The sequence below is a fragment of the Halichoerus grypus genome, chromosome 14 (assembly GCF_964656455.1).
Source record: "Halichoerus grypus chromosome 14, mHalGry1.hap1.1, whole genome shotgun sequence".
NCBI lineage: Eukaryota > Metazoa > Chordata > Mammalia > Carnivora > Phocidae > Halichoerus > Halichoerus grypus.
Window position 1 is genome coordinate 58,718,516 of NC_135725.1, and position 20,496 is coordinate 58,739,011.

The following is a 20,496-nucleotide window of genomic DNA, read 5'->3' on the forward strand; positions in this document are numbered from 1 at the left end:
CCTCCCGAATATCACCTCGGATTCACTTCTCCGCACGTCCTACCTTCCAGAAAGTGGTCACTTTTCTGTTCAGAGAGTTGTTGCTATTCTTTTCTTCAATCTCCTGTTGAGTTCGTAGGTGTTCAGAATGGTTTGATCCCTATCCAGCTGAATTCCTGGGACCAGAGGAAATCCAGGTCTCCTACTCCTCCGCCATCTTGCTCCACCCCCCGTTCAGTATAATTTACTTCTTAACCAAATAGTGTGACAGGTCCCTGTGTGACAGAGCTTGAAGGCTAGATTAAACACTCAGCATATTTCTGAAGTTGGGAAAATTCTGAGGGACTAAGGTGGGCCCACTTCTCCTGGTTTGTCATGGTGGTAGTGAGAAGTCTCTTACATACCAGGTGAGGAATTCTTTATTCAGGTGTTTGGCAGAATTCTATGCTTCAAAGTTTCCACATGGCATGTTTCATTATAAAATATCTCAAGCTTTCAAAATATGAAATCTGTCAACATGAAACTACTGTGGATGTGAGTTTGTAATTTCAATAATCTGTTAAAGACCTGTTGTCCATGACTCACGCTCTTCTCTCATCTCTTGGAGTCCTTCATTTCTATCAAGACGCGTTGATACTGGAAATCTGTGCAGTGCGTGTGTGTATGTGCCGATTATAGCCTTTCTAAGGTGACATCTCATTGTGGTTTTGATTTGCATTTCCCTGATAATTAGTGATGTTGAGTATCTTTTCACACACTTTTTGGGCATTTGAAATCTAAATATGAAATAAATATTTGAAACCTATTATCAGGGTGCCTGGATGGCTCAGTCAGTTAAGTGGCTACCTTCAGCACAGGTCATGATCTCAGGGTTCTGGGTTGGAGCCCTGCTTCAGGCTCTCTGCTCAGTGGGAAGTCTGCTTCTCCCTCTCCCTCTGCTCCTCACCCCCCGCCACTTGTGAGTGTGCACTGTCTCTCTCACATAGATAAATAAAATCTTTAAAAAAATTTTTTTTTAATTTAAAAAAAGAAGCCTATTATCTCTTTAGGTCCTTTGCCCATTTTTTAATCAAATTATTTGCTTTTTTGCTATTTGCTATTGAGTTGCATGACTTCCATATGTATTTTAGATATGAACCTCTTATCAGATAAATGGTTTGCAAATATCTTCTCTCACTCCATAGATTGCCTTTTTATTTGTTGATTATTTCTTTTGTTGTGCAGAAGCCTTTAATTTGATGTAATCCCACTTGTTTATTTTTGCTTTTGTTGCTTGTGCTTTTTGGTTGTCACATCCATAAAATCATTGCCAAACTGTTGTCAAAGAGCTTTTTCTCTGTTCTTTTTTTTCCCTAGGAGTTTTATGGTTTCAGGTTTTACATTTAAGTCTTTAATCCATTTTGAGTAAATTTTTGTGAGAGGTATAAGATAGGGATCCAGTTTCATTCTTTTGCATATGAATATCTAGTTTTTCCAGCACCATTTATTGAAGAGTCTGTCTTTTCTCCATTGGGTATTCTTGCCTCCCTTGCCCAGTATCAGTTGGCCATATGTGCATGGGTTTATCTCTGGACTCTTGATTCTGTTCCATTGGTGTATATGTCTGTGTTTATGACAGTATCATACTGTTGTTTTTTGTTTTAAGATTTTATTTATTTGACACAGAGAGAGAGAGGGAGAGAGCAAGCACAAGCAGGGGAAGCAGCAGGCAGGGGAGAAGCAGGCTCCCCACTGAGCAAGGAGCCCGATGTGGGGCTTAATCCCAGGACTCTGGGATCATGACCTGAGCCAAAGGCAGCCGCTTAACTGACTGAGCCACCCAGGCGCCCCCATACTGTTTTGATTAGTATAGCTTTGTAATATAGTTTGAAATGAGGACATGTGATGCATCCAGCTTTGTTTTCTTTCTCAAGATTACTTTGGCTATTCAAGGTTTTTCAGGGTTCCATAGAAATTTTAGGATTATTCTTTCTATTTCTGCAAAAAAAAAAATAAAATGCCATTGGAATCTTGATAGGGATTACATTGAATCTATAGATAGCTTTGGGTAGTATAGGCATTTAATAATGTTTACTGCTCCAACCCATGAACATAGACTATCTTTCCATTTATTTGTGTCTCCACTTTCTTTCATTAATATCTAAATCCCAATTGATCACAGTGTATAATCCTTTCAATGTGTTGTTGAATTTGGTTTGCTAGTATTTTGTTGAGAAGTTTTGCATCTATATTCATCAAGGATATTGGCTTATTGTTTTCTTTTCTTGTAGTGTCCTCGTCTGGCTTTGCTACCAGGGTAATGCTGGCCTTGTAAAATGAGTTCAGGAAGATTATCTCCTCTTCCTAAACTTCTTTTCTAAACATCATTCTCAAATTTGTCCTTTTTGCTTCCTTGTCCCTCTATGCCCTTTTCTCTCTCAACCTGATGGCAGGTTGAGATTATCTGGAACCATCATCTTGAGTAAGAAGGTATCATCTTTAGGGGCAACTGGGTGGTACAGTCAGTTAAGCGGCTAACTCTTGGTTTTGGCTCAGGTCATGATCTCAGGGTCATGAGATTGAGCCCCACATTGGGCTCCATGCTAGTTAGTAGCTAAGTGACTTGAGGCAAAATACTTTTCTACTCTTAATATCAATTTCCTCATCTATTACTAAAAGAGAGGTTTTATAAATATTAAATTAAATAACATATGTGAAGTACTTAGCACAGTTCCTGATAATTAGTATTTAATATAGTTTAGTTACTTTTATTTTCCTTCAAAATCCCAAGAATGGCTCCTGCTGGGCTTTTTTTTTTCTGTCTGTGTAGTACTGTTTAGAGCCTATGAACTATAGGGCCCCCCTGACCTCCAAGAACAGAGAGAAGTTTGTTGAGAGATAAGTCTCCAAAAGGTAGATCTGAAGCAGCACATGCCTTGGATGAAATGTTAATTTAATTCTTTTTTTGATTTTCAGATTTTCCTGTTTTTAGGCAGCATGTGTTTTATCCTAGCAATTGGGCATGGCATTTGGGAGAACAAGAAAGGCTACTACTTCCAGGATTTTCTGCCATGGAAAGAATATGTGTCTTCATCAGTTGTCTCTGCTTTCCTCATATTCTGGTCCTACTTCATTATTCTCAACACTATGGTGCCCATTTCTCTTTATGTCAGGTAGGCTTTTTTGACCACTTTGTGTTATAGGGGGAGGAACTGACTTTATACTTCCTGCTTAACTCCCCAAATAGAGTGTGAATGTTTCGAAAGCATAGATTGTGTGCTCTTCAACTCTTTACTTCCCACAGTGCCCAGTGTACAAAACACTCTGAGAAATGTCTAGAGATAGGGGTGCCTGGGTGATGCAGTCAGTTAAGTGTCCGACTCTTGGTTTCAGCTCAGGTCATGATCTCACGGTCCCAAGATTGAGCCCCGCATCTGGCTCCACACTCAGCGCAGAGTACACTCGGGATTCTCTCTCTCCCTCTCCCTCTGACCGTCCCACTTGTGCTTGCTCTTGCGCGTTCTCTCTCTCTCAAATAAATAAATAAATCTTAAAAAAAAAAAAAAAGGATAAGAAACTGCCAAACTTCTTGTCCAAGTGTTTAAAAAAAAAAAAAAAAAGAAATGCCTAGAGATTGTGTAAATGCTTTCCATATCCAGAATACTGTGCTAGATACTATGTGAGTTATACAAAAAGAAAATCATCCCTACCCTCAAATGGCTTTTAATGTAAATGACTAAATAAGACATATTAAACACATACAATAATTAGAAAAATGCACACAAATTTGGTGATGCTGAAGCTCAAGCCAGGCAGCCCCTAGTTAATTAAACAGATAGGTTCCAAACATTCATTTGTAAATCAGTTAATCAGAACTCACAATTTGTTTTCCCATAGAAACAATGTGGCAAATGGTAGATAGGTATAATTATGACCTAAGTTCTGGTTTCTAAAAGTTGGCGAAGAAAAGGATGTTTCCTCCTCTTTTGCATGGACAAAAATTTGAAATAGGTAAAATAAATCTTTGCTCTCCTTTTTGTTTTCATCATTCCCTTTCACACATGCACACCCAGACACATTTTCGCATCCTTCTTCCCAAGTTTCCTAAACCCTGCACTGGGACAGTCCAACTTGAAAAGCACCCTAAATGACTAAATTATTTTATTAATTTAATATTTATTGGGCACCTACTATGTGCCAAGCACTATATTAGGTGCTAGAAATAGAAACATGAATAACAAGACAGCTGTTTCTCTAGATAAGCTTATAACATAGCCATGGAAACAGATACTTAAATAATTATGGTACAATATGGAAAATGATGTAATAGGAATATATATGGGAATGCTGTGGGAGACTAGAAAAAGAATGGGTTGATTCTACCTGAAGCGCCTTGGGGATTTACAGAAAAAGTAATAATCAAACTGGAATTTGAGAAAAGAGTAAAATTCATCAAGTACAAAATAGCAAAATAATATTGCAAACAGAAAGATCAGCATGTATGAAGGTTTGGTGTTTTTTAAAAGCTTGATCTGGTCAGAGAACAATGAGTAGCCTAGGGCAAAGTGTTGGATGGTAATTTAGCATCAGATCCAGGAGAGCCTTAAATGCCAGGCCAAGCAGTTTGGATTTTATCCTAAAAGCAGGAAAGACCTTTCTAAGGATAGAAATAATATGACTAAATGTTTGGGTTTAGAGAAATTGCTATGTTGGTTAGTATGGCAAAGGAAGGGAGGGATCAAGATTCAGTGCATGAGGTCTAGTAGTCAATAATGTGGGCTAGAGCCCTCCGACCTCACCTGAAATAAAAAAATCCATGTTGCTCAATGCAGCTGTCTCTTAGAAGCAACCTAAACTAACACACATTAAGCATGAATGATGATAGGAAGGAGGCCCCTTAAAAATCTTACCGTGTTAAAATGAAGATGCTTGTTAACCATAAAGAATCTATAATGTACCTTACTTGTAACAGAAGAGGAATGTGACAAAGGCAATAGGGAAAATTCAGATAAAGTGAAGAGGACACTATTGGGGGTGGGGGTGAGGGAGAAGCTACCCCACAGGCAGATTGGGTCTGCCAGGACATTTATCAAAAGGTCAGCTTCTATAAGCTGTTTCTGATTTTCACACATCTTTCCCTCTTCTGAAACAAAGAAGCTTCTGAGTGTTTCAAATTTCTCTCTCTTCCTCACCAGTGGATTTACATGACAGCCACAGTAATCCTCTAATTAAACCTGGGCAGCCTTTTATTAGTTAGTTCTTAATTCTGTCAGGCCTTGCATTACTGCAGAAATTCAAAATATTTTACTTTTCCTGGGTATGTTTTGGAAGAAGAAAGAATGAAAGGGGGTTAAAAATTAATCAAGTATGTCTCAGGTGGTAAAGCCCTGAATGATAATGGTCAAAATCAGAATTACATAGGGTTGGCTGGTGGGAAGGGTCCTTCAAAATCCATGGTAGGTTCCCAAGGAAGATATTCTGATTTTCAGGTGCTCACCCTGACCTATCACAGGACTGTTAAGAAGGAAACCAGGATGATGTATTTGATCTGTTCTGACCCAGGACCCTTCTTTTCTTGCTTTCTTCATAGTGTTGAGATAATAAGATTGGGCAACAGTTACTATATCAACTGGGATCGGAAGATGTTTTGTGCACCAAAGAACACACCAGCACAGGCTCGAACCACCACCCTTAATGAGGAGCTTGGCCAGGTCAAATATGTGTTCTCTGACAAAACAGGAACCCTGACTCAGAACATCATGATTTTCAATAAGTGTTCTATTAATGGGATATTCTATGGTATGCATGCCTTCCTGCTTTCCCTGAGTCCTAGGGAAATTCTACTTTGCAGATTGTTTTCAAGAGTAATCTCCCTCTAAATCTATATGCCTCTGAAATTCACCCATTTACCTCTTATTTTCCAGCCTTCTCTATTCACGAGGCAAAGATCCCCTACTTCATTTAGTTGCTTACCAAAAAGCATTTACTTAACACCTTATAGAGGTAATCCATTGTGTTGGACATTGGAAATACCTAAATGTACAAGACTTAATCTCTGTCCTCAGGGAATTCCCGATGTCTTGAGAGTGTCAGTTCACTCTCATATTAAATCAAATGGAGAAACCAGCATGTTGTTGAAGCTGCTAATCTCCTGGTTCCCCTTCAGACCAATAAGCAGTCTTGAGAGAAGTCATCAAAGGAATGTAATTAATGCCACTGAATTGTACACTCAATAATGGTTAACATTTTATGTTACATGTATTTTACCACAACAAAAAAATTTAAACCTTTCTTTAAAACCCTTGCCAAGTCTCTGCTCTGTTTCCTTACCAACAGGTGGTGTCTATGACAAGCATGGACAGAGGGTAGAAGTCTCTGAGGTGAGTGATTGCAGCTCCCTGTGAAATGCATGTGGGAGTCCCTTAGCTCCTGAAATAGTAAAGCTTTTATTGGCCCCATAATATCAGAAAGCATTATATAAATGGCCTACGTTTATTTGAGGGGATTTGGGTTTGTGTTTTATTTATTTTTTTATAAAAAGATTTTATTTATTTGTCAGAGAGAGAACACAAGCAGGGGACAGAGGGAAAAGCAGACTCCCCGCTGAGCAAGGAGCCTGATACAGGGGTCAATCCCAGGACCCTGGGATCATGACTTGAGCTGAAGGCAGACGCTTACCTGACTGAGCCACCCAGGCGCCCCATGAATTCCTCACATTTTAAATATTCATATTTTATAGCTCAACTTCCATTTGTTGATTAATTCTTTTTTTAAATCTGTATTTTAAAATGAAAATACCGTTCTTGTTTCTTTCTGTTTAAAAAATAATCTAGACTCACTATAAAAAAAAATCCAAACAATACAGAAATACATGAAGAAGAAAGTTAAAACCACTCAATCCCTTGTAGAAAACCAGTGTAAAATTTAGGGGTATACTCTTTCAGATGTTTTTCATGTGTGTATATGCACACACATATACATCAAGATCTGATGATAGACATATGAATGGATGGATGGAAGGGAGGGAGGGAGGAAGGAGAAGAAAGAAAATAAGGAAAGAAAAAAAGAAAAGGAAGGAAAGAGGAAGCATTATAGCATGTATGCTATTTTCAGCTTCCTTTTTATTCACTTGACATATATTGTTGGCTTCTTTCCATGTCAGTAAATTTAGGTCTACATGATCATTTTGAATGAGTGGCATATCCAGTTGTATTGGTATACCTTAATTTATTTAACCAATCCCCTATTTTTATTCCATTTTCTTTTGCTATTATAAATAGCATTGTGGTAAGCACCCTGGTACATACTTTTTTGTCTCTTCTTCTGATAATTATTTCCTTAGAATAAAGTCCTAGAAATGAAATTGGCTGGTCAAAGGGTAGCCACATTTTTAATGAATTTAATATTGCCATATTGCTCTCTAGATAGATTGTATCAATTTATAATCCCACCAAAGTATATGGGAATTATTTTTTTCCCATATCCTTCCTACTTCAGGAACCTCAGTCAATCCTGTGTTCTCTCTTAATATCTGAAACTTATCTTCTTATGTGATTCTTTTCCCTCAACTCAAGTTTTCCTTTTCTTTAAAAAAATACTTAATACATCCATACAATGGAATGTTATACAGCAGTAAAAAGAAATGAGCTGTCAAGCCACACACACACAAAGAAGAATTTTTTAAAAATATTTTATTTATTTATTTGTGAGAGAGAGAGAGAGAGAGCACAAGTGGGTGGAGGGAGAGGGAGAAACAGACTCCCCACTGAGCAGGGAGCCGGATGCAAGGCTGATCCCAGGACCCTGAGATCATGACCTGAGCCGAAGGCAGCCGCTTAACTGACTGAGCCACACAGGTGCCCCAGGGAAGAACTTTAAATGCATATTGCTAAGTGAAAGGAGCCAATCTGAAAAGGCATATACTGTATGATTCCAACTATATGACATTCTGGAAAAGGCAAAACAGTAAAGACGGTAAAAAGATCAGTGGTTGCCAGGGGTTTGGGAAGAGGTGGAGAGAGAAATGAAGAGTGGAGCACAGGAGATTTTTAGGGCAGTGCAACTATTCTGTGTGATGCTGTCATGGTGGATTCATTACAATATGCATGTTTCAAAACCCATAGAACTGTACAATGCAGAATGAATTCTAATGTAAATTATAGACTTTTGTTCATAATAATGTATCAATATTGGATCCTCGATTATAACAAATGAACTACACTAATGTGAGATGTTTGTTAATAGAAGAAACCAGAGTAGAAAGGAGAGAGAGAGAGTATATGGGGACTTCCTGTACTTCTGCTCAATTTTTCTGTAAACCTAAGACTATTCTAAAAAAAGAGCATTAATTTAAAATAAAATACATAGTTAGAATAAATAAAATAGTAAAATAACCCTTAGCCCATTAACCAGATGTAACCACTAATAATAAATTTTTATATTTTATTTTTATTTTTATTTTTTTTAAAAGCACTTAGAACCATTCTTGCATTACCCTCTAGCCATTATCTGTCTCCATCAGTCCAAAATACTGAGTATCAACCATATGTCAGACTTTGAGTAAATGCTAAAGGTTGGAGAAAAACAAAAGAGACATGTTCCCTACCTTCAAAGAGTTGGCAGACATATAAGTAAACAGGCAATTACAGAGGTCTCTAACTCCTCACCTTTCTTTCATTCTTCGGTCTACTCTCTGTAATCAGACTCTGTCCTATCATATCCACTGAAAGTCATTAATGACTACTTGCTGTTAAGTCCTGTTAAGTAAACAGGCAATTACAGAGGTCTCTAACTCCTCACCTTTCTTTCATTCTTCAGTCTACTGTAGTAATCAGACTAGTAGTAATCAGACTCTGTTCTATCATATCCACTGAAACTATCCTAGCCAAGGTCATGAATGACTACTTGCTGTTAAGTCCTTACCCAACTTCTCTGCAGATTTCAACATGTAAACTCCACTTTTTCTTAAAGTTTTCTTGTCTGTTGGCTTCTTTTAAATAACTCTCTTCTTGTTTTTTCTTCCTGTCTAATTGCTTTTTCTCATCAACTTGGCCATAGGGGCTGATGTTCTTCAAGGCTCTCTTATTGAACCTCTTCCCCGTCTGAATAGTCTCCCTGAATAATCTCATGTATTTACATGGCTTTAACTACCACCTACTTACTGATGACCTCCGAATCCATCTATCCAAGGAATCCTTTGTAGCTCCCTCCCACCCATGGCCAAGAATAAAGATAGTTTATAAAAACTATCTATAGCTATGTCATAGCATCTCAAGGAGTTTCCTCAGTTACCACCTCTACCCTCCATTCTGAATCCCCTTCCTCTCACCTGATATCCCCAGTTTCCATCCTTTTGTCTAGTACCTGGATTTGCCTTTCAACCTTACTTAACTGGTTGTTTGGCTTTCGGTTTCAGAATTTTCCATGAATGCTGCCTCTCAGATAATGCTGTACTACAGCTCCAAGCCTGCCCTGCCTCACTCCTGTCTGCAGCCAGGTCCAGTGTTCTCAAACATTACTTGTCTGGAAGGGGAGATTAGAAAATAGCTCAGATCTCTTACTCAAAACTATATATGCCTGCTTTCATTACTACCTGTAAGTCCTTCAAGTATCTCCAATTCAGCCAGTTAAAAACTTCCTCCTGACAGGTATCCTATCTCAGTGAATGATCTTACCATCTATCCAGGGCCCCAGTTAGGAAATATAAAATTATTCTTAACTCTTTCCCTCTGTCCCCCCTCATATCATGTATCATTTCTGGCTCCCTATATTTTCTTTTTTTATTTTTATTTTTTTTTAAAGATTTTATTTATTTATTTGACAGAGAGAGAGATAGTGAGAGCAGGAACACAAGCAGGGGGAGTGGGAGAGGGAGAAGCAGGCTTCCCGCCGAGCAGGAAGCCCGATGCGGGGCTCGATCCCAAGACCCTGGGATCATGACCTGAGCCGAAGGCAGACGCCTAACCATCTGAGCCACCCAGGCGCCCCCTAGCTCCCTATATTTTCAAACCATTCCCTTAATTTAATATTTATTGTCACTACATCTTTTCTCTTGTGAATTACTGAATAGCCTCCTAACTGGTCTCTGTGCTTCTCATCTTGCTAGTTCTAGTATATTCTGCTGCTACCAGAGGACTTTCTCTGACACAAATCTATTTACACATCACTTCCAGCAAAAAAATTGCTATGACTCCCTATTGCATATAAGATGGTAACGCAGGGCTCTCTTCCCCTAAGCGGCCTGAGGTGACCTCTGAAAATGGTTCGCTATTCGCTTGACCCAGAAAACCCTACAAAATCATGTAAATCAAGAGGTTCAAATCTTCGTGTTCACTTTAAGAACACACGTGAAACTGCCCAGGCCATCAAGGGTATGCATATCCGAAAAGCCACCAAGTATCTGAAAGACGTCACTTTACAGAAGCAGTGTGTGCCATTCCGTTGCTACAATGGTGGAGTTGGTAGGTGTGCCCAGGCCAAACAGTGGGGCTGGACACAGGGTTGGTGGCCCAAGAAGAGTGCTGAATTTTTACTGCACATGCTTAAAAATGCAGAGAGTAATGCTGAACTTAAGGGTTTAGATGTTGATTCTCTGGTCATTGAGCACATCCAGGTGAACAAAGCCCCCAAGATGCGGCGTAGAACGTACAGGGCTCATGATCGGATTAACCCGTACATGAGCTCTCCCTGCCACATTGAGATGATCCTGACTGAAAAACAGCAGATTGTTCCTAAACCAGAAGAGGAGGTTGCACAGAAGAAAAAGATATCCCAGAAGAAACTGAAGAAACAAAAACTTATGGCCCAGGAGTAAATTCTGCAGAATAAATGCAAATAAAAATAAAAAGAGAATGTTGGTGGCCTTTTATTATTAAACATATTTCAAGTATCTTCGCAAAAAAAAAAAAAAAAAGATGGTAACGCAGGATCCACCTCATGCCTACCTCTCCAACTTTTCTCTCATCACTCACCAGCTTCCAATTTCAAAGACTGTGCCAGTGTAAGAGCCCAGTTCTAGAAAATCCTCAGGAGATGCTACATAATGAATTCTCTTAAATTACTGAACGCACAAACTTTCCAGAGCCCACAATTCTGTGGTTGGCCAGGTCTGGGGCTTGGTTCTGGACCCAACCATACTTCCTCACTGCTATGACAAAACTCCTTCTAGATGGGATATAGAAAAGAGCCAATATAGGGGCACCTGGGTAGCTCATTCGGTTAAGCATCTGCCTTTGGCTCAGGTCATGATCCCAGCGTCCCAGGATCAAGACCTGCATCGGGCTCTCCACTCAGCGGGGAGTCTGCTTCTCCCTCTCCTCCTGCTCCTTCTCTCTCTCACTCTCTCTCTCACTCTCTCTATCAAGTAAATAAATAAAATCTTAAAAAAAAGAAAAGAAAAGAGCCAATATAACTCACTACAAACTTACCTTTTCCGGACATAGCACCAACCAGGAGAGTTACGTCTATACTTGACATACTGGGACCCAGCACAGGTAGCACCACAACTACAAAGAGCTGGAGAAATATCCTTGAGAGTTCTGGTATGGATTGGAGAAGTCTGTTATTAACATGACACTCCAGAATGGGGACAATAGAGTCTCAGGGCCAAATTGAGTCATGTTTACCCAAGATGGTCACTAAAAACCTAGCTGAAATGGAGAATGAGAGTCAATATCTGAAGGAGCCAGGAAAATGTTAGTGAATATTAGGTCCATGAAGGTTAGAGGCAGGAAGGAACCAGGTATGCTGACAGGTCAAGTAAAATGGCTCAAAATTAAGTCTGTGATCAACAGGTATGTACTGAAGCTTCCTTGTTATACAGCCTTGCCTCTATCTTGCAGTATTCCTCTCTAGCCACCTGTGGGGTTAAATAGAAGTAGTGCAACACAGTGATATCACTGTACTTAGGGCTCAGTTCCCTTCCCAGCCCCCAAATCAGACAGAGGACGGCCAGAGACAAAATTGTTTCCAGACACCATTTACTATTATGGAGCAATTACCCCCTCATATCCTCAGGTTTGATTACCATGGATTTGGGACTTGGAAGAGTAGAGCCTGAAGATGGCCATTGATCATTCAGGGTAGCTGGGGAAGAAAGGGGGCAAGAAGGGTCTGCCAGCCAGTGCTCAGCTTGTCTCCTGTGGGATAGATCTTTTCTGGCCCAAGTGAATGAATGGTCCAGAGCTACAGAGGCCTTAGAAACCAGCCAGAGTCTCCTCCATTTATCTTGATTTTCTCTTCCCATCGTCCTCCTAAGAGTTCTCATCACATTCCAGAAGTTGTCCCCAAATAGACCTTCTGTAAAGTGTCAGGCTGCCACTGAGAAGTTTGTTCTGGCTTATATGTTCCAGGAAACAGAAAAGGTCGACTTCTCCTACAACAAACTGGCTGATCCTAAGTTTTCATTTTATGACAAGACTTTGGTGGAAGCAGTGAAAAAGGGAGATCGCTGGGTGCACTTGTTTTTCCTCTCACTCTCATTGTGTCATACTGTGATGTCAGAAGAGAAAGTGGAAGGTGAGGAGGGGCCCGAGGACTCATTGACTGAGAATATGTCATAGAATCTAGGATGGCTACAGGTGGGGTTGGTTTGGTATCATTTGTAATGGCTTAATCTAAGAGCTTTCTAATAGGGAGCGTTGTCCAGCAGTGGGACGGATAGGCAAGTATCCTGTGTGATGGATAGTCACTGGAGATACTCAAGTAGAAGACAACCTCTTAGTCTTAAAGAAGATTCAGTCATTGGAAAGGGGTCAAACTTGATGCTATCTAGGGGGCTTCTGATACTGAGATTCAGCAATGTTCGGTCGCAGAGTCTATCTGAATTGTCCCCAAGATCAGCCCCATTATCTCTGACAAGACTTCCTGAAGGATGAGTTGAGTTGTCCTCTTGTTGCTTCACAATTTCATGGTATCCCCACATATCCTAGTTTCTTTAGTAACCAAATATGACTGGGACATCCATGAATTTACTTAAACCTCTTTTAGAAACAATGAATGAGAAATGACTGATTAAAAATTAAGAAGGCTTTTGGAGCATTTGGGTGACTCAGTCGGTTGAGCATCTGATTCTTGGTCTCAGCTCTGGTATTGATCTCAGGGTCGTGGGTTCAGGCCCCACGTTGGGCTCCACACTAGGCATGGACCCTACTTTAAAAAAATATTAAGAAGGTTTTTTTTTTTTTTTTTTGGTAACAAGAGTTTAGGCAACCAAATAAATCATATCCTTTAAAATTAATATACCTTTAATATAATACTACCCTTAGTAGCACCTTGTATTTGTATATCACTGTACAGTTTTACAAATGGCTTGCATTTTTTTTTTAAGATTTTAAAAAATGTATTCATTTGAGAGAGAGAGTGAGAGCATGAGGAGGGGGGAGGGTCAGAGGGAGAGGGAGAAGCAGACTCCCCGCTGAGCAGGGAGCCAGACTTGGAAGAGTAGAGCCTGGGCTCCATCCCAAGACCCCAAGATCACAACCTGAGCCAAAGGCAGCCACTTAACTGACTGAGCCACCCACGCACCCCAAATTGCTTACATTTATATCATCTCCCACAATCTTCACAACAGCCCTCTTAAGTAAGCAGAACAAGAAAAATGACCCCAGTTTTATAGAAAGGGAAACTGAAGCTAAAAGAGATTAAATGACTTGCCTAAAATCTTATAGTTAAGAAGGCAGAGAGATAAGAACCCATCTCAGGTCCCCTCCCTCTTTGGGAGCTTTGTATTACTCTCAACAAACTTTACTTTGCTGCCCACCACAAAAAATAATAATAATAATAATAATAGTAATAAAAATAATAAAAAGAACCCAAATCTCATGTCTCCTGGTGCCATGAGATCCTACGCCACCACAGGTGTCTCCAGACCTGACATTCTAACAAGTTGCTATATTTGAAGCATATTTGGAATTGTCTTTGTTTATTGCCTTAAGTGACAAGGTAGGAAACAAGAAAATAGTCTTACTGTCCCATAGATACATCTTATATCTGACCTAAAATTATATGTCCCATGTGCCTTATTCACAAGTATAAGACTCTGATGATGCGTAACTGTTTTTAAAAATCAAATTGACCTTCAGAAGAGAAATAATCCAAAATATACCTCAGGTTGTGGTGATATTGTAAAAGAGGAGTTATGCATTTTTCAGTGCTACAGTGTTTGCATTCATCAGTGCAGTTTTTTGTTCCATTCTCTTTATGACCAAAATAATTTCAAGCAGTTATTAGAATACAGTAGTTCGTGATGAGAAAAAAATAATAGATGTCACAACTGAGGATTGAATTCAAGGTTTTTCTTTTTTTAAGATTTTATTTATTTGAGAGAGAGAGCGTGGGCACACAAGCAGGGAGAGGGGTAGAGGGAGAGGGAGAAGCAGACTCCACACTGAGCAGGGAGCCCAATGTGGGGCTCAGTCCCAGCACCCTGAGATTATGACCTGAGCCAAAGGCAGATGCTTAACGGACTGAGCCACCCAGGCGCCCCTCAAAGGTTTTTGTTGTTAACTTTCTGAAGTGTTTCTTCACAATCTCGGAAAGTATTTTTTCAATAGTGGACACTGAAAACTATGAGTTAAAATTATCTTATAATGGCAAAATGGAAAAGAATAAATTTTATGTTACTCTGCTGTAAAAAAAATTCAAGAGGAGTTACAGAAATGTCTTGAGTAATATAAGATTGACAGACTGATTCAACAGAGTGAATCATTTAGCTTCCCAGGATGAGAGTTTCAAAGGTGACAATATTCATTTATATATATTTTTTTTTAATTGTTTATTAAATCATCAGTCTTATTATCATCAATCCTATTATCCTGTTCTATATGTCCTATCCTTATTGTCCTATCTTATAGGAGTGTTCATCAAAGTATAGCTAGTCTTGGGATGCCTGGGTGGCTCAGTCGTTAAGCGTCTGCCTTTGACTCAGGTCATGATCCCAGGGTCCTGGGATCGAGCCCCATATTGGGCTCCCTGCTCAGCGGGAAGCCTGCTTCTCCCTCTCCCACTCCCCCTGCTTGTGTTCCTTCTCTTGCTCTGTCTCTCTCTGTCAAATAAATAAATAAAATCTTAAAAATAAAAAAAAAGTATAGCCCATCTTATATAGGAGCAGTTTACCCAGAACAACCTGCATGAAACTCACCCAGGAGATTTGTTAAAAATTCAATTTCCTGAGCCCTCCTCCAGTATTTTGTGATTCTGGATTCAGTAAGTTTGAGTGGGGCCCAGGAACCTGCATTTTTAACAAGCCCTCTGACCCATCTTTACCCACCAAAATCAGAGAGTGAACTATGTTTTGTTCATTTGTGTATATTGCCTGTACCATGTGCCTCTATAATACTAACTCAGGTCTGTGAAATAAGTTGGAAATATTGGAAAGGAAAAAAAAAAATGACCCGTATGCAACCTAGCTTTTTAGAGCCAGACTTGTGAGGAAGTTTGAAGAAAAATGTTCCCTCTTGGGCTCTATCTTTACATAAGCCCGGTTGACTTCAGCTGCACATCTCTGTGTGCTCCTCTCTCCTGCCAGGTAAGCTGATGTACCAGGCTCAGTCCCCGGATGAAGGTGCCCTCGTCACTGCTGCCAGGAACTTCGGCTTTGTGTTCCGATCCCGCACATCTGAGACGATCGTGGTAGTTGAAATGGGTGAGACCAAAGTCTACCAACTGCTGGCTATTTTGGACTTCAACAATGTACGCAAGAGGATGTCTGTTATTGGTAGGTGCCCCTCTTAGTCAGTCCTCTCCCCTTATTTGTCTTTCATACACATTCACACATTGACTTTCTCTTTTATATACACACAAATGTTTTCTCCCACTCACATGCCTTCTCAAAGGTATCGTACCTCAAATACAATACATAGCCATTCCTACTTTCTCCCTCACATACCCTATATATTTTCTCTTTGGGAGCTTGCTACCATATACTTCTTTAGTGTTCCTGGATAGTGGCTTGTCTGAACCCCCAAAGCCAAGATAAGAACAGAGAATAAACCCATAAAGCCTGAACCTGGAGTAAGAGATAGGGGCAGACAATTAAGGGAAATTCATACTCTTATTCTCAATTAGTTTGAGCCTCAGACTGAAGAGGAGGAAGGTCATTCTTCATTCTTGGTCCTTACTAGGTATGGGCCTTGGTCTGGCACTTGGACTTGGGGAGCTAAATGTGATTCTGCATCAGAGTCTTCCAAGATGAGATTGAACCCGTGGAAGAACTGGTTGCATAAGGTCTCCTCCCACTTCCACCAGCCTTTACTAACTGCATCATTTATCCTCTGTGACCACTCAATGAGTGCTTTGCCCCCAAGAGCATCGGAAACAAATGTCACGGGAACAGCCTCATGCCATCCCTCAGTGGCCCAGACAAGTTCTTGTAACAATGGGCCTATATGGTTACTCTGCCCAATTTGTTTATCCTTAGTGAGGACACCTGAAGATCGAGTAATGTTATTCTGCAAGGGTGCAGACACCATCCTCTGTCGGCGGCTCCATCCATCCTGTAGATCCCTCAGAGATGTGACCATGGAACATTTAGATGTAAGTGTGTAGGTTGCAGGGGAGGGAAGCTGTGGGTGGTTCTTTGTACATGGATTATGAGTCCACATATATGTCTTTGTGTCCATGTGTTTCTGTATGGGTGTATATTAGTATCTGTGTCTCTTTCATTGATGGAAGAATGAAAACTACTTCATTGTGTGGCCTTCCTACTGACACGCTGCCAACTTGTGTGTCAAGAAGTTAGATGGCAAAGGATCCCAAAGGCATAATGAGGGTTGTGTCTGTGGGAGCCTTACCACAATCCAAATGGTTCTCTCTGTGATTCCTGGCTCAGGAGGTCCCATGGTCAGACCTAGAATTTGCTTCAGAACTGGGCCTGCTGGTATGGGAGGCGCTACTTCCCCAGCCATGATGAGACCATGCAGCTTTGAAGGTATGGAGGAGAAAGCACCAGGCTTGGGATATTTAGGAGACTGTTGTATGTTACCATCCTCTGTTATCACAAGATTAGAATCCCCAGGGGTACCTTCCTCCCTGCCTACCCACCCTACTTCCACCCTCTAGGATTTGAGATGGATCTGAAAGAGAATGGATCCAGCCTTCTGGCATTGAAAAGGAAAACCAAATCTATGCTCCCCAGGATTTCTACTCATAAACCTAGATATATAAAGGGTTGAGGGAATAGGACAGAAGATGGGATGGGAGAGGGGCAGATCAGAAAAAAATATTTTAAAGAGGAAATAGGTTGGAGAAAATGCTATTTTATTAAGCCATTTTGGTTTGACCCACATTAACACATAATCACGTCAGAGAACAGATAGTCAATAAGCACATGAAAAGATATTCAGTTTCATTAGCTTTTAGGAAAATGCAAATCAAAACTTCAAGATACTACTTCACACCACCAGGATAGCTAGGTGATCAGATAATAATAAGTAATGGCAAAGGTATAGAGAAATTGTAACCTTCATACATTGCTGATAGAAATGTAAAATGATGCAGTCAGTCTAAGGGATTGAGCCACCCAGGCACCCCCTGAGGCAGTCATTTTAGAAAACAGTCTGGCAGTTCCTGAAAAAGTTAAGTGTAGAGCTATCATATGACCCAGCAATTCCACTCCTAGGTATATTCCCAAGAGAAATGAAAATATACATCCTCACAAAAACTTGTACACAAATGTTTATAGCAGCATTATCTATAATAGTGAAAAAGTAGCAACAACCCAAATGCCCATCAAGAATGGCATAGATGAATAGATAAAGTGTGGTATATCTAAACAACAAATATTATTCAGTCCCAAAAAGGAATGACATACTGATACATGCAGATGAGCCTTGAAAACATTATGTTAAGTGAAAGAAGCCAGTCACAAAAGGCCACATATTGTATAATTTCATTTATATGAAATATCCAGAATAAGCAAATCAGTAGAAACAAGTAGGTTAGTGGTTGCCAAGGGCTAGGGGAAAAGAGAATGGGAATGACTGCTAATGGGTACAGGGTTTCCTTTGGGAGTGATGAAAATGTTCTGGAATTAGTAGTGATGGATGCACAACTTTAAGAGTATAATTTTTTTAACCACTGATTTGTATACTGTAAAAGTGTGAATTTTATGATCTATACATTATATTTCAGGTTTTCAAAAAAAAGTCCGTGAAGTATCCCACACAGGACAGTTCTTATGTCCTATAGTGTTTCCCAGAGGCCACAGTATTTTTTATGGGCTAGTCTGAAAAACTTATCTTTTTTTTTTAAGATTTTATTTATTTATTTGACAGAGAGAGACACAGCGAGAGAGGGAACACAAGCAAGGGGAGTGGGAGAGGGAGAAGCAGGCTTCCCCCTGAGCAGGGAGCCCGATGTGGGGCTCCATCCCAGGACCCTGGGACCATGACCTGAGCCAAAGTCAGACACTTAACGACTGAGCCACCTAGGCGCCCCTGAAAAACTTACCTTTTAACCTTCCAGAACACATGAATTAGGGTATCTTCTCAGAGAGCATTTCCGCAGGCTGGCTCCAAAGGGGTCATAAAATTGTTTCAGATCTTTTGACCTGTGTCCTGCTACCCACCTTAACAGACACCCATAATAAAGCCTGACTACACTACAATCTGTTAACCACAGATGATAAACTTGTAAGAGTGAAGCTTACACTCAGGAGTCAAGATTCAAAAACTCTTACAAAAGCACAGCTCCAGGCCCTCTAAGACAGGAATCAGCAAACAGGTCATATAAGAACAAGCAGCAGTCAGGATTTGCTCACCACAATAGAAAAGAAAAAAACACAAGTAAGGGGTAAGTAAGAAATAACTTCAACCACAGACTGCTAAATTATTTGTTGAATGAATTAAGAATCTGTCAGTGTGTTAAACCTTGTTTAATATCCTATGCAAGATCAGTTTCTGTCATATCTCTTCCTTCTAAGAAGTCTCTGAGATCTTCTCTCAGGCTTCTTTTCATAGCTTCATCTGCTAATAGTACAGAGGTTTAAGAGATGGCATTCCGTACATATATTGTTTTATGTTCATTTCACCTGACAACTAATGTCAAACACTGAGGAGTTTCACAGGGAACTAAGAGCAGAATATCAGGATGATAAAATTCTTTTTCTCTTTGCTCTTATAATGCCAAAGTGAATTATTTTGAAGCTCACTATAACAGTGATCATGTAGAATTTTTATTCATGTGCAATTCTCAGGACATAAAATCTTCTAACTCACCCTCAGTTGGATATGAGTTCTGCCCTAAACTACCCACACTCTCACCCAGCTCTCCTTATGACCAAGAGTATACTTTACAAGATAGTTAACTGTGGTTAGTTGGGATATACTGGTGGTCACAGAGCAAAAAGCTGCTAGCTCACCCAGAGAGCATTTCCGCAGTGCCTCATTAACACAGTTGGCTGTGGCTAATCAACTGAGGCAATCAGCTATAGACAAATAGACAAGTGTGTGTGCTTTTGAGGGGCCTGTTGGATGCTTGAAGGAAGGTAGGGAAAGAGGAAAATAAAATGAATATATGGGGCGCCTGGGTGGTTCAGTCAGTTAAGTGTCTGCCTTCGGCTCTGGTCATGATCCCAGGGTCCTGGTCAGGCTCCCTGTTCAGCGGGGGAGCCTGCTTCTCCCTCTCCTGCTCCCCCTGCTTGTGTTCCTGCTCTTGCTATCTCTCTCTCTATCAAATAAATAAATAAAATCTTTTTTTAAAAAATGAATGTATGCTTGTAGAAAATAGTAAGTCCTTTGATTATGTTTTATAACAACTCCTTTTTACTTTAGTATTCCATTCTCATATTACAGACATCATTGTCCTCTCTGTAAGCAGTGAATTATTATCCCAATTTTACAACAAAGAAATCTAGAAGCCTTAATTTTTCCCAGGGTCACACAGCAAATTATCTAACTATAGGTAAAAGCTAGAACTTTCTGTATTTCAGAAGTACTTTCAAACTTTGCCCTCAGCTATGCTGGCCCCACCTTTAGGACATTTTGCTGAGAAAGCTCAATGGTTGTTTTGTGGTTAAGCTAGGTACTAGCCCCATGGTACTAATCATTAAATCCTATTTTGCAGGCAAATGGGTCGGTGGGGTCAGTCTGCCCCTTCCTAAACTCAGCCCTCACCCAGCCCAGGCCTACTCAGTGTACACACATGTCTTCCAGGATTTTGCTGTTGAAGGCCTCCGCACCCTCATGGTGGCCTACCGAGAACTGGATAATGCATTCTACCAGGCCTGGAGCAAGAAGCACAGTGAAGCCTGCCTGTCTTTGGAAAATCGGGAAGATAAAATGTCAGATGTCTATGAAGAGATAGAAAAAGACTTGATGGTTAGTGTGAGGAAGCCAGGAACAGACTGGGGGCAGGATTGGGGGTTGCAGTCAGCAGACTGAGCAAGGTCTCTGAAAGTGGCTTCCAGCAAATCAATAGGTTCAGGCTCTCCGGATACAGGATACTGGAATCCAAGCTGATTCAGGATGTCCTGGATCTTTGAAATCCATAAATCATGGGGCTGGGGGGTGGGGTGGGGAATGCACTAGTTATAAATTTTCT

The 20,496-nt window shown here is 40.2% G+C and overlaps 1 protein-coding gene across 1 annotated transcript in view; it reads left to right on the forward strand.

Annotated features, from left to right (window-relative positions):
* Positions 1 to 20,496, forward strand: part of LOC118528727 (phospholipid-transporting ATPase FetA-like) — a 70,214-nt gene that overhangs the window by 37,913 nt on the left and 11,805 nt on the right. Inside the window, exons 12-18 of the mRNA XM_078062206.1 lie at positions 2,935 to 3,131; positions 5,549 to 5,757; positions 6,295 to 6,338; positions 12,309 to 12,474; positions 15,485 to 15,673; positions 16,376 to 16,491; positions 20,109 to 20,273. Coding sequence (XP_077918332.1) covers positions 2,935 to 3,131; positions 5,549 to 5,757; positions 6,295 to 6,338; positions 12,309 to 12,474; positions 15,485 to 15,673; positions 16,376 to 16,491; positions 20,109 to 20,273 — 1,086 coding nt within the window. The remainder of the gene's footprint in view (positions 1 to 2,934; positions 3,132 to 5,548; positions 5,758 to 6,294; positions 6,339 to 12,308; positions 12,475 to 15,484; positions 15,674 to 16,375; positions 16,492 to 20,108; positions 20,274 to 20,496) is intronic.